This window comes from Euleptes europaea, chromosome 1 (assembly GCF_029931775.1).
Source record: "Euleptes europaea isolate rEulEur1 chromosome 1, rEulEur1.hap1, whole genome shotgun sequence".
In the NCBI taxonomy this organism is placed as follows: Eukaryota; Metazoa; Chordata; class Lepidosauria; order Squamata; family Sphaerodactylidae; genus Euleptes; species Euleptes europaea.
This window is the reverse complement of record NC_079312.1, coordinates 129,416,330-129,426,930: the sequence shown is the minus strand read 5'-3', so window position 1 is coordinate 129,426,930 and position 10,601 is coordinate 129,416,330. Positions and strand designations below refer to the sequence as shown.

General features: G+C 42.9%; 1 protein-coding gene across 2 annotated transcripts; it reads right to left on the bottom strand.

The window, feature by feature from the left end:
• Nucleotides 1-1,983: 1,983 nt before the first annotated feature.
• On the bottom strand, nt 1,984-9,384 carry NAT9 (N-acetyltransferase 9 (putative)). 2 transcript variants are annotated; one of them, XM_056862286.1, is made up of 6 exons: nt 9,276-9,384; nt 8,227-8,336; nt 6,479-6,619; nt 5,645-5,704; nt 2,249-2,343; nt 1,984-2,158 (listed from the first exon to the last, which is right to left on the bottom strand). In XM_056862286.1, exons 1-6 carry the CDS (start codon nt 9,350-9,352, stop codon nt 2,012-2,014), a joined length of 630 nt encoding a protein of 209 aa, XP_056718264.1. In that variant the 5' UTR covers nt 9,353-9,384; the 3' UTR covers nt 1,984-2,011. The 2 variants fall into 2 exon arrangements, with proteins under 2 accessions (XP_056718264.1, XP_056718271.1); XM_056862293.1 differs by lacking the exon at nt 2,249-2,343.
• Between the last annotated feature and the right edge of the window lie 1,217 nt (nt 9,385-10,601).

Sequence of the window (10,601 nt, the reverse complement as noted above, 5' to 3'; positions counted from 1 at the left end):
AGTATTTTTTATAACAGTTTCAAACTCTTAATACATCGCTGGGAATACCTAGTGCGGTAACAGCCTATGCTAACTTAAGTTGGTGAGATAGAACAGTGACTACTGGTGGTAACAACATGTCGTTACCCAAATCATGGAGAATACAAAAACATGCTGCAGCCTGGTACTTCAGCTTCTTTGGGTGATCCCACCACAATCTCATACTCCTGACTGGTGCCAAAATGCTCTTGAGAAGTCTTCAGGGTGGCATCGGTTGAGCAGTCTTCAGGGTGGCAGTCTTCAGGGTGGCATCGGTTAAGCAGTTAATCGCTAGAAAATAACTGCTTTGAGTTCATCCATCGGAGATGGGCTATGGGAGAAGACGAGTGAACGATAGTTGGGTAGGTACCCTAAACCAGTGGTGGACCCATTGTTGTCAGCTGGGCTATCCAGGGCTGCTGCAGAATTGTTTGTAGCCATAGATAACTCTTCATGTCTATAGTAAAACAACACGTGTAAGAAACTGACAACTGATAAGAACAGCCGTCTTCATTTATATAAGACCCTATATATTTAAAACAACAGCTGTTGGACTGGAGCTTCCTCAAAGGGCTGGGATGCGACATTCCACACCTTCTGGAGTTTTGTGCTAATGCAGCAATCAGCATAGGGACAATTCACACATTACAAAGTCCTTATGTGCCCCATGGGGGTTTAAGCCCCACCCTGGGGAGAAATTTGACCTTAAGGAAAGTCACGAGTACTGACGGCTACATGTAAGATTCCGCATTGGGGCAAATAACAGTTCCTGGGGTGTTTCAGATTGGGCAGACACCACAGGGGAAGCCTGAAGTGCCGTGGTTATAATTGGGATCCCCGCCATGTGCCCAGGAATTAATTTCACAGAACAGAACTATTAAGTGCGTATGTGATCCAGAGTCCTCATGACAGCCGCATGACCTTTGTAATGTGTGAATCAGCCCTGAGAATGAACTGGTTTCATGTACTGGGGAGAATGACAGCACCGATAAAACACCACTTGATCGTAATTCTGTATACTTTAATGAAAAGAGGCAGAGCAGACCAAAGAATCATATAGCATTACACATCCCTCAGTCCAGAAAGAAGACTGACCAGGGACTGTCGAATGACTATTATGCCGGAATTCACACCTTCTGTTCCCAACCCCCCTTGAGAACTGGGTTTTCTGTAACGTTAATAAACTTCCACATTATGGAAACTTCTGCACCATAAGAGAGAGGCTTTGATCCACCAAAGATTTCCATTCGTGGAGCACAACTTTAATGATTCCCCCCTCCTGCTGTTGTCCCAATGGCCCTGAAATGCTGTTCCTGAGGGTCAGCTCTCCCCACCCCGTCGGAATAGCATTAAAAGGGAGTCATATCTACCACAGAGGGAGGGAATTGTCAAAGATCCATCCCCCACCCCCAGAAACCCTCCACTGGCTCCAATCCATTGCCTGACAGTCTTCTGTACTTTCTCTGTATCCTACTTAGTTCCTCAGGCGTTCACTGAAGCATCACTGCTGGTGAGCTGGGAACATAAAGCGGTACGCCGTTCCCCCCAAGCTCCTGTTTTCAGGACTATTCTTGACACCTGGACTGAAAGAATTGCTCAGCTTGAGGGGTGTTTTTTGTTTTGATGAGGTGTGTGCACAAACACGCACTGATCAAGAAGCCTACGAGGGAGGATATACTTTGAGAACAGTCTTTATCAAGGGCAGGCGGGTTTAAACTCAAGGAGGTCACATAAAACAGTCAAATAAGGCATTTCCACTTAAAACAATGGTTGAATGTGCTCAGTTTTAAATATGAAGGGTTCCTCCACACACTAAGAATTTGTTCATTGCAATGAAACTGGACATTAGAGATTTTTTTTAAAGTATGGAGAGCAGCAGAAGTACATTTTGAATTCTGATCCAGTACAGTCTCATAGTGTTTTCAGCTGTCACTGATGCTTTGAAATCCAGCCTGAGGGGAGAGTTAGGAAGCCCGCGCACTCAGAAATGCTGTCAGCTATTATAAGCCTGATTCTGTAGCTTCATGACATTGTAATTTTTTTCGTCCACATGGCTGGTTTGCTCGAGCAACCATCCTCTCTCTTGTTCGTCCACCCTCAGTCTCAGAGTCACTTCTTGGAAGACACTGTTTACTCCCACCTAGACAACACAGAACATAATCCAAGTTAACTCTGTCTCTGGAACAAATACCACTTTGCATGCAGATAACGAGACAATTAACTGCCGCACCTCCTTAAAATGAAGCTTTTTGAACATGCCGATACTGGCTTCGTTTTCTAATCCTATTTTAGCCTCAAAGGTAGTGAGTCCCAGCCGTGTCATTCCTGCAAGACAAAAAGACTAGCGATAGCCATCCCTCGCCTCTACAAATCGCACTACGAATCACGTTCACAGGCGAATGAGATTCCACAGCTTCTTAAACAAGTATTACTAACAAGGCATCTCAAGTCTCGAGAAGCATTTCAGTCTGTAAAACGGAAACCCAAAAATGCAGATCTGTGCACAGAGATTCCTTGTTCCGTGTCTTGCTTGTAACTGCTGTTTCTATGACCATTTCCGCACAGATTATTTGTCCCTTTGTCCAATGCTTTTGGAAAGTGTTTTAGTTTTCATGCTTTCTCATGGTAGGTATCGTGGTACATTTGTGCACCTCCCAGGACTTCCCTGGTTTTTTCGCTGATCTTTCCCAAACCTGCTTTGTTGTGAACTTTTGGGAAGGATTGCAGCAAAGTCTGGATAGCTGTCATGTAGGTGGGAACTCTGGATTTTCCTGGTCCTGCCCACAGGATAGCCATTTTTGCTGCCCCTATCCCTGTGGTGGCCATTTCCTCCCCCTGCTACCAATGACATTTGTTTTTTTCCAATCAGCAACTGAATATCATAACAATCTGTATATCAGGTTCTCTGAACTCCCAGCAATGAAAGGGGTTAGAGACTTACTGGGAATGCAGAAAACCTGATGCACAGATTGTTATAACATTCAGTCACTGACTGAAAAAACTCTGGTAGTGGGAGGGGGGATGGCCCCTGCTGAGGGATTGGGACAGGGAAACATGCCATGTGGAAACTCCACTGCTGCTGTGCTGTATTGACACCCGTAGCAGCAACAGGGAAACGACACAAACCTGTCCCTATGTGGAAAACACCTATATCTTTATTGTTCATAAGTTTCTACATAACTTTATATATTTGTAATGCTTTTGTAAATTTTATGTAGGACAGTTTCTATTTGAAATTATTTTTATGAACATGCTTTGTGGTATGTATATCTTGGAAAGGATAGCGACCTATGGTTAAGAGATTGGGCAACGTTCTACATGTCAGTGGTACTCACTCTATGCCTCGCAGAGAGCCACATTCACAATTACCATCAACCATAAGAACCACATGACTAGTGTATGCCCTGAGCATAGGGTTGCCAACCTCCAGGTACTAGCTGGAGATCTCCTGCTATTACAACCAATTTCCAGCCAATAGAGATCAGTTCACCTGGAGAAAATGGCCGCTTTGGCAATTGGACTCTATGGCATCGAAGTCCCTCCCCTCCCCTCCCCAAACCCTGCCCTCCTGAGGCTCTGCCCCAAAAACTTCCCGCCAGTTGCAAAGAGGGACCTGGCAACCCTACCCAGGCACCACCCTACTGAACACACACATGCAAAAATATAACTACTGATATTCAACATATAGTTATAGCCAGAGGCTATGAAGGGGGTATTGGAGAGGAAAGGTGATTTACTTCCACCCCTGGCATGAAACCCCCTGCTCAAGAAAGCTTAGCAGCTTACCCATTCTTCACTCTTTCCAGCAACAGCTGTTTCAATGTGGGAACAACAAGAAGCCCCACTGGGGAATGGCCTTGCCCAATTTCCTGGAAGATGGGATGAGCACCACATTGGAGAATGGTGCTCTGAAGAGCCACAGATGGCTCCCTTGCCACTCATTGCTATATATTTAGCAGTCAATAGCATGAGAAAGCCTACCCTGGATGGCCCAGGCTAGCCTGATCTTGTCAGATCTCAGAAGCTAAGCAGGGTGGTATTTAGATGGGAGACCACCAAGGAATACCAGCGTTGCTGTGCAGAGGAAGGCACTGGCAAACCACCTCTGTTAGTCTCTTGCCATGAAAACCCCAAAAAAGGGGTTGCCATAAGTCGGCTGCGACTTGACGGCACTTTACAGACACACACCATGAGAAAAGCTGCTTAAAGTTTAATTCTTGGGTTGCTTATCAATGGACTGAGAATATCTTTAGATTACTGAAGTTTCTGATTGTTTGGGTGTGTGCTGAATGAGGTGAAAAACTCAAGGCAGTAGGCAGAGTAGATTTTTTAAAAACAATACAGCTTACAAATGAGGAATTGAGGTCACGTGTGTTGATTCGAAGCTGCTGAAGACCAGTGTTGAAATATTGCTGGCATTTCTTTGTGGACCTAAGGACAACTTCTGCACTATAATTTGACTTCTACTCACTACTCAGCATTTCTCAAATATAGTGGATTTTCACAGCTCCAATGTTTCCTGCCTCAAACTAGGTTTTCAAGTGTGTTTTACATTATTTGTTTGATATCTCTTCTAGGACCCATTATATTAGCTTTTAAATATAGTAACAGCTTTTCTGTTTTGATGTATTTTAGTCACAATGAAGATGGGATTTCTGTATTTATGATCAACTTTCTTTTTCATAGTATGTGATTTATTTTTTATTTTATTGTTTATTGAAACCCATCTCTTCTCCTCAAGGCACTTTGCAACATGATTCTCCACATCTCCATTTCATCCTCAAAACCCCCACCCTGTGACATAGATTAGGCTGGGAGAGAGTTACAGGCCCAAAGAGACATAATGAGCTTCTATAGCACGATGGGGATTTTAATCTGACTCTCCCAGATAGCAGTCTGACATTTTAAAAAATGCAGAACTTAAAAAAATTGCTTCCAATTTTGTATACGGGAAGGAAGGGGAAAAATGGAGTTGAAACATAACAGAAAGTGTGAGATCATTATAACTGGAATCACAGTAAAAAAAGACTAGAAGGTTCAGAACATTAATCCCCAACATTTTTGAGTCTGTAGGCTTCTTTGGAATTCTGGCACAGTGTGGTGGGCACAGCCACACAATGGCTGCCTCAGGAGGCGGACCCAGCCGCAAAATGGCTGCTGCAGTTTACCTTCAGTTACACAGTGAAGATCCCTGTGCTGTGGTGGCAGCGGCTGTCAAAGCAATGCAGATATCTGCACAACCAATCAAATCCCCAGTGGTCAATCAGACTCCTTGCTGGGCAAAAGCCCCACCTGGCCCCGCCCACTTTCTAAAAACACTTGGGCGCCAGGAAAGGTGTCAGCGGGCGCTATGGTGCTCATGGGCACCATGTTGAGGACCCCTGGTTTACAAGGTACAGACATCAAACTTCACACAGATTTGTAAAGCTTTTGCAGAAGTTGTCTATACAATCTGCAACTGGAAAAACAAGCAATCAGTTTTGTAGAACTTCTTACATTCTGCCATTTGTGATTGCACAGATTCCTGGATTCTCTGCTTATTCCTCCCTCCACAAATACACAGCCCCCAAGAATGTACCTGCTTCTATTTTTCCCTATTATATCCACCAACACTACCAATCCTTACCATAGGACATCATGATCTGAGTGGCTTCCTTACCAAAACCTCTGCCACGGTAGCTGGCCTCTGAAAGAGAGAACAACAAGTAAAAGCTTTGCTAACTGGCGCCCAGTTAACTGGGGCGCCATCTGCATCACTCACCCTTGTACCAGCCGAGTGACACAGCTGGGCACTGCCTAACTCACTCAGCTGCAAACTGGACAAATGATAGCAGCCAAGAGACTCGGGCAGATGCTGCACGACTCCCTCAGCCGTAAGCTAGCAAAGTGACTTAGGCAGGAGCCACTCAACTCACTGGACTGCAACCAGGTAAAAGCTCTGTTAACCAGCATATTTGATTAACAGGCAACCCCAGTTCCCCATGGATGCCATGTAACAAAGCTTTTAAGAACTGTCTTTGACAGTTTCTAGGTCTATCTAGAACTGGAGTCTCTCACCCTCATAGATTTTGGGCACCTTATCTATTAGGTTCATCCCTCTGTTCCTTCAGGAAACTCAGAGTGACTGAGCTTTATAGCTCAGGAAGGATTTGATCTCAGCCCTCAGCTGATCATGCTCTGTGCTTAGCATCTGAAAACTTAAGGAGGACAACTACAAAATCTAATAACTGGTGGACACTGAGAAGAAGTCTGCACTAAGATCCTAAGGATGGCTTGTAAGCCATGTTGAAAGAGCAGTGCCAGAAACATATGCATAGGACACGTGCCTGGACATAGACCACTTGCGTTTTGGCTGGCTTCAGCCATAATTCTCTGTTCCTGATGATGAAAACAGGTGATTTTGTAACACCTTCGCATTAGAAAGCAGAAGCGGGAACAAGTAATTGATATACTAGTTTACCTGCAATCATGACTTCAATCTCTCCCAGTGTTGGATCTTCAGCATCCGTGAGGAACAAATTCACATCTCCCACCATAGAGTCTTCCTCTGTGGCTGCCTGCCTGGACCACTTCTCTGAATCAAGTATTATAAATGTGCATTCTGGGAAAATAAAGCAGCAGACCTAACAATAAAAAACCATGACAGTAGGAAGAAACTGATATATACCAATCAGGTTTTAACAAATCGGGTTGCCAGTAACAACATTTTCAACTTTGGAAAGTGATCGCATGTCCTGCTCTGTATAACATATCCCCTGCCCTGAGTTCTCCTTGCAGAGAACTTGGAGCTATACTTTTTTTTCTTTGTGTAGAATGTGATAGATGAGACCTCACCCTTCTCCAGAAGGGAAACAATTGAGAAGACAATATTTTAGGAAGGGTTGGGTCTCATCTTGCTTATGGCAGGGCTTTAAAAAGAGGCAGAGAAGTGGGTCACTTGCTACAGATCCAAGCATGGAGACAAACCCCTACCCCAAGATTTCTATGACAGGCAAGGCATGGGGTGAGTGGCAATCACAGACAACCAGGCTATAAAGCCAAGCTAGAATTGTGGCTCCCTGAATACAACTGGTACCAAGCTGCACCTACTATCAGCCAAAGGAACCGAATCTCTTAAGAAAACAAGGAGAACTCAACCCCACATAGACCACTTCTGGCAACAGCATAAATACTGTACAAGAAATGAAAATTGCAGGCCTGAATGTAGGACCATACAATAATATCCTAATACTCGCTAGATTTTTTCTGAATCTATACCATATCATATAAACACAGGAGCATAGAGATGCAGAAACTGTCTCAACTGTGTCTCTCTGCTACCACCATATACAAGAAGGATTTCAACTATATGCAAGAAGGATTTTACACTGATGGTCCCAGTAAATCTATGTAAAACTGCTCTGTGGAGCACAACCTCTAGAGCACCCAGAGATGACTGTGAGAAAGTTATCTTACTGCAGATTGGGTGTTGGGCATTTGACTAATCAAAAAAGATTCGGTCAGCTGACCAGGTCAAATACTAGTCCAGTATTTTAAAACCACAAACAATGAAATAATAGTTAAATCATCAACAAGCTTCATACTTAGGTTAATTACAAAAGCAAATACGTTCACTTCTGTTTTGAAACAAGTAACTTTTACATCCGTCCAGTCCTGGTTCAGAGTTGTCTGTGGTTATAGAAGGAAATAAGCAGAGGGTTTGCTGGGCTGCTAGGGCTGTAATTGACTACTCTGCCCTCACTGATGCCCTTGCTGAATACGACACCATAAAAGCAAAGAGAGAAGCTGCTACTGACTTGGTAGCATTCTTGGCATTCTTCTGTGACTGGATGATAGGCTGTCAGCCTAATATTTGACTGATCAACTGACCAGTGTGCCAATCCTACTGAAGGTAATTATGGTTGGTATGTCTGGGTGTTGTTTGATTGTTGGACACCTGCACACTGCATAATTTTGTCCAGCAGCAACTCCTAAGGGTAAACCTACAGGCAATGTTCACACAATCCAAACAGAAACATTAGGTGTCACCACACTGTGCTGAGAAGCTGTTAAAACTTTCATATGAAAGTAATCAGCTTTAATCCCTTGGTGGCCCCATAATCACACACATTTGTTCAGTATGGTCCTCAGATGCAACCTTAAGTAGCACATAACAATGTATATGGCCCAAAACATTCCCAAGCCCTAACAAATATTCAAAAGCCTCACTGTCTGTATCCTCTCGCCAGCTGCACTGCATCTTATATTCCTGTTCAAGGCTTAGTGGCTCAGATGCAGTCAGACGCTGGAGTTCTTCCGATTTCATCCACTCATGGTATCTAGTGAGAAAAATAAGGAAGAATATATGCCCTCTTCAGATTCTCACACTGCTGTACATGCTAGCAGTAAGCTGGAGAATTAATCTTATCCAACTCATGTATGAAGACATATAAATGTCAGTCTATAAGGATCAGACAACCAATATAATCCTTGCTCCAGTTCCCAAATAAGTAAGCCAGAACTCACGTTATCTAGAAATATTACAGAGGCATAAAAACCGGTTCTCAACATTTCACACATTGTATTTTTATTCCACTTTTTAGCCAAAATTGCTGTTTCCAAAGCAAGGTTCAGGATCAAAAATCAATACAAATGATAACAGGGATGGAGGGCAGGAAGCAGCTAGGCACTGCTTTATCATGCCTGGGCTTCATTTCAGCAGAAGCCTCCCTTCCCATTCCAGTTTCCAACAGCCATCAATGAGGCTGTAGGCACATATCCATCACTGCTTTACTGCTTATGAGTCATCTCAAAAATATATAAAGGGACCCAACAACATACTTACTTGATAATTTTTTTCAGGAACTAAACAAAAGGCTAGCATTACCAGTTTTCCCTTCTCTGTCATAATCTGATGTTGTCTATCTGTGAAGGTTTCAAAGCCGGAGTCATTAATTCATCTTAATATTGAAGATTAACTGGAAATAATATCTAATTTCTATATACTATATGTGAAAAACTGTATTATTTAAAATTCTACAACTGCTATATACCTATCCTGTTAATTCAATGAACTAGCTTGATCAGGGCAGTTGCAGGTACCCTGAGCCTGGCAGGCAAGAATAACCTGTCCCTATATGTTCTTTTCCCAATAGAAATGAAGGACTAAGAATATTTTCTTCTCCCCATTAACATTTAAAATTGAGAAAGAACATTTAACCTGCTAAGCTGTCAAACCAATATTTTTTTCTGGGAGGGGGGTACAATCGGTTTCCTACCTTGGTACATGAGCAGAGGTGTATGGTACCAAAGTCACTCTCTTCCCCTGCAGAACAGTATTTTGGTTAATCCTCATAGCCACAAGCCTGAAACAACAATATAGATTAGTGGAAGACATTATTTGACCAAAATAAATGCAGATCACATCTGAAAGCAGTAGAACTAATGCAAAACTCCAAAACAAACAAACAATAACAAAAGCACCCCTCTTCAGATATTTACTGTATACTTTTCCTTTGCTCTTTATTTCTCTAGAGCACACATAGAGGATGAACAAATACAGTGTGAGAGTCATAAAACTATAAATGAGGCCGGTCAATGAGCCATACAGTTTAGTATTCTACATTCACTTTGGTTAAACTTTGGCTACTTCAAACAGTAACTACATGAGTACATTTTCAACATGCATACAGACTGAGGACATCTTAAAGCAGCTCTTCTGAATGCAACTACGGTACGTTGTCATTCACAATATCCCACGTAAGTTTTACAAGCTAATTGTGGCCTGCATGAAATTGCATTCCCATTTTGAGAATTTCACCTGGCATCTTCTAGCTCACGATTTTTCAAAGAAACAGAGCAACATATTTTCATATCCTACCCCAGTGATACTCAGTGGCTCAAGAGCCACATGTGGCTCTTTGACATAAAGTCTTAATATTGAGGATTAACTAAAAATCAGTGGGGGGGTTTTGAGCACCATTCCCCAATTTGGCACACATCCTATGTTCCAGGAAAGTAGGCAAAGCCATTGTCCAGTGAGGCTTGTTGATGACAAGCGGTTCCCACCTTGAACCATCCAGCACTACTGGAACTGGAGGATGGGTGTGCAGGCCCTGTGCTAGGGACAGAAATAAAGGGCCTGGAAAATCACGTGGATGAAGCCATAGTTATAGTCATACATTTAATGGTTTTATATTATGGTTTGTGAATGTTTGGTAGGGTAGTGTACAGGACAGGCAGTACTCATGTGGCTCTCTGCCAGCCACAGACTGAGCACCACTGTCCTTGTGCAATAACCACCCTAGAACTGATTTTTTTTTATTTACAGACATGACAATTCTAAATTGAGCTATACCTGTCTAATCCCGTTGACTTCGATTAATTTAGCAGGCTGCAACTGTTTAGGATTGCACTACTAATATACAGAGCCCAAGGTTAAAAATACAAACTATTTCTTGCTTTTCCTCATGTAATGGGCAGATGCTCTCCACATCAGAGAACACATGCCCTCTTTGAAGGCTAAAGATGGACAGAGTTTTACAATTCGTCTAAAGATCAGGAAACTCCAAGTGTTAAGGCACACAGCTCCTTGAAGGCAAGGA